The 3,222-nt window shown below is 39.1% G+C and overlaps 1 protein-coding gene across 1 annotated transcript; it reads left to right on the top strand.

Moving 5' to 3' along the window:
- Positions 1–300: 300 nt before the first annotated feature.
- Positions 301–2,319, top strand: LOC112037090 (disease resistance RPP13-like protein 4). The gene has a single exon (XM_024069905.1). The coding sequence runs from the start codon at positions 301–303 to the stop codon at positions 2,317–2,319; it is 2,019 nt and encodes a 672-aa protein (XP_023925673.1).
- Positions 2,320–3,222: the final 903 nt, after the last annotated feature.

Here is a 3,222-nt window from a genome sequence, read left to right as displayed (position 1 = left end):
GCCTACTGGCCTATTGTTGTCTTCATTCTTTCCTCCAAACTCCCAAGCAAAGGCTCTCGGCTTTGTTTATTTTCTCTTCATCTAGTTGTATTAATTGCACCATCCCTTCTTGTTTATGAAAATTGTGTAACTCATCATTTTGCTCATCTACTAAAATTGTGCCATACTTTCTTGTCAATATCACCCATGTCAACACGTACCTCTTCCACTCCATCTGAGTCGCCTTATGTATCTCTTGATCTTCTTGCATACTTGAATTCTAGTAAAAAAACACCCTTCCATATATTCAACGACTTGATCATGCCGGAAATTCAGTGCCATTTATCCAAGGGAAAGAAAGTCCCTCATCCTGAAGAAGAAAATGAAACCCGAAGCGTGGTTGAGGACGACGACCCCAAATGCAATGATGTATTGAATGAGATCCAGAACGACCTCAACTACATCAACGAGGCCTGTCATAAATTAAAGAATTCAGCAGACTGCGTTGACGGAAAAATGAAAAGATTGATTCTCCAATGTTGGGAAGCTGCCTTCAAAGAAAGAAGTCAAAGAAGAGAAGCACCAGAAAATTCCCCAAGAATCAACAAGCTTAAGAGAACCCAGGAAGCTGTCTCAATATTAAAGAACCAAATTTGTTCATCCCCACAATTCTCTCCAGATAGTTTGCCATCTACAAGCTCTGCAATGAGAACTGACTCGGAATTGCAAAACCAGCAGCCAAGCGTAAATGTTGAGGTGCTGTACGGTGGTCTAGGTGTAACACAGAAGGATTGTTTGCTATGTTTCTCTGTGTTCCCTGAAGATGAAATCATAAAGAAGAAAGTTTTGATCCATTGGTGGATTGGTGAGGGATTTATAGATGGTGAGAATGCGGAGGAGACCGGTAATGAGTACTTCAAAGACTTTATTGAGAAAGGCATCATTGAGCTTGTTCGCAAAAAGCGCAGAGGAAAGTCAGAAAATTGCAAGATGCAAACTTCAATTCGTTCTGCCATAATTAGGCTTGCAATTTCAGCTAAGTTTGTTGGTTTTAATTCGAAGGGAAATCCCACAGCTAATTTCTCTTCAAGTCAGAGGGTGTTCCTTGTGAACACCGAAGAAGGGTCTTCTCTTCATGATTTGACTTATATTTATCATTATTTGAACCAAGAAGATATTAAAACTTTGTTTAATGTAAATGAGCCTCGTCTTAATTTCAGGGTAGCCAGGTTCTCAAAGATGAAGAACTTAAAAGTTCTACAGCTGGGAAGGTGGAAGGACTCTGCTAAGCAACTTGTTGAAGTAGAGAACACTGAGTTTTTGAAAGGTTTGAAGAAATTTAAAAAGCTTAGGTACTTCAGCCTTAGGGGAATCTCTGGAATTACTGAGCTTCCAAATTCAATTTGCAAGCTCAGTGAATTAAGGATACTGAACCTTAGTGGCTGTGATAATTTAGAGAAACTTCCTGATGGAATAGGCTCACTCAAGCAGCTGACACACTTAGACATGTCTGAGTGTTACTTGATTAGTCACATGCCCAAGGGACTTGCTACTCTCTTAGCACTTCAAATCCTCAAAGGGTTTGTGATTGGTAAACAGAGTCCCAGTGGCCGCTATTGTAAGCTAGCCGATTTGGCAAGATTGCAACATTTGAGGAAGTTGAGCATTCACGTAGATAGAACATGTCCTGAAGCTGAGAAAGAGTTGTATTCATTACCAAAATTTAGAAAGCTCCAGTCTTTATCAGTAGCCTGGTCATCTATCTACAATGCAACCACTTCCACAACTACAAATGTGGGATTGGCAAAAATCCAGAGAATCGTGAGCAGGGAAAACTCACTGAAAACTTTGGCAAAAATCCATAGAATTTTGAGCCGGGAAAAATCAATGCCCACTAATCCAGGGTCTACATCACACCTTGTTGATTTACACAAACTAGACCTCCAGAATTTCCATGGTTCGAAGATGCCTGACTGGCTTAGGCCCTTAAACCTGAAGAACCTAAAGAAGCTCTACATAAGAGGAGGAGAACTATCTGACCTGCGGCTTCCGGGGGATCAAGAGGATCACTCATGGGCCGTGGAATGTCTACGCTTGAAGTCCTTGAGTGAATTGAGGATGGATTGGCCAAAACTGCAACAATTGTTTCCAAAATTAAAAAGTGCGGAGCCAGTATACTACCCTCCGTTGAGTTCCTCCCCACGTGATGACAATGGAGAGTGGATATGGAGTGCAGCAGATGTGAAGGCACATGCTACATCACATGCTACTGATGCTACAGTGGTTGAGGGTGCTGACACAATTGGTGATAAGGCTGCTGGTAAACGACCTGTAGGATAGTTCACATAAGAGGTAAACTACAGGTAGCATAGGGTAGTTAAGTAAGGATGAGTCTGGTATTGTCTTATGTCCACGTGTCAAGATCTGGTAGCATTGAATGTGGGTTGGTTAGATTTGTTCCACACTCTACGGAGGTGGTTACAATTATAAATATAGGATATTGTATCTGATTCAATCAATCAATGAGAACAGAATTTTCTTCATCAAAGACTCTCTTCAATCTCTCTCTGTTTTTCTTCTATTTCTTCTTCCTTGCTTTACATTGCTTTTTAGCAGATACAAAGCAAGCTTGAGCATTTTGCCTTATTCACAGGAAGCCCTTTTTGTTGTACCATTGACTTTGTATCCAACCTCAGCACGTAGTAACTTAATACTAAACAGTGTTCCTAATTTAAATTCTGCGCTCCAATGCATCTGCAATTTAAGTTCACAAAAATGATATCTTAGATGAAAATTTTGTTCATTCTTATCAGCTAGCCATTTCTACTACTCAAAAGAAATTAATAAGGGAAAAGAGATATATATTCAGGAGCTTTCTAGAATTGCTTTATACTAATCTCAACAATATAATAGCTTCTAAGCTCGCCAAGAAACTTGGGCTACATCTTTCTTCTTAAAGAAATTTGAATTCCGATCCCCTCTATAACTTTTACCAATTCAAACCTCAACCTTCATACTCTCATCTACCATGGGGTTTGTTTGATGTGATGTCGCGGCATCATGAAGAACACGATTAAGCATGCAATATATATATATATATATATATTTAATCTTAAAAGTTTTTATTAATTTCTTTTGTTTGTTTGGGGAGTTTTTTTATTTATTTTTTTTATTGTTTGCCTTTTTTTTATTATGTTGTATTGGTTCTTACTGACTTGTGGTTGGTTCTCACTCTCTCTCTCT

The sequence above is a fragment of the Quercus suber genome, unplaced genomic scaffold (genome assembly GCF_002906115.3).
Source record: "Quercus suber isolate HL8 unplaced genomic scaffold, Cork oak 2.0 scaffold_563, whole genome shotgun sequence".
Taxonomy (NCBI): domain Eukaryota; kingdom Viridiplantae; phylum Streptophyta; class Magnoliopsida; order Fagales; family Fagaceae; genus Quercus; species Quercus suber.
Note: the sequence above shows the minus strand (reverse complement) of the source record. Positions and strands in the feature narration are given on the sequence as shown.

What these genes read in the sequence shown, in the direction of transcription:
- LOC112037090 (XM_024069905.1), top strand. Translation starts at nt 301, where the DNA reads ATGCCGGAAATTCAGTGCCATTTATCCAAGGGAAAGAAAGTCCCTCAT.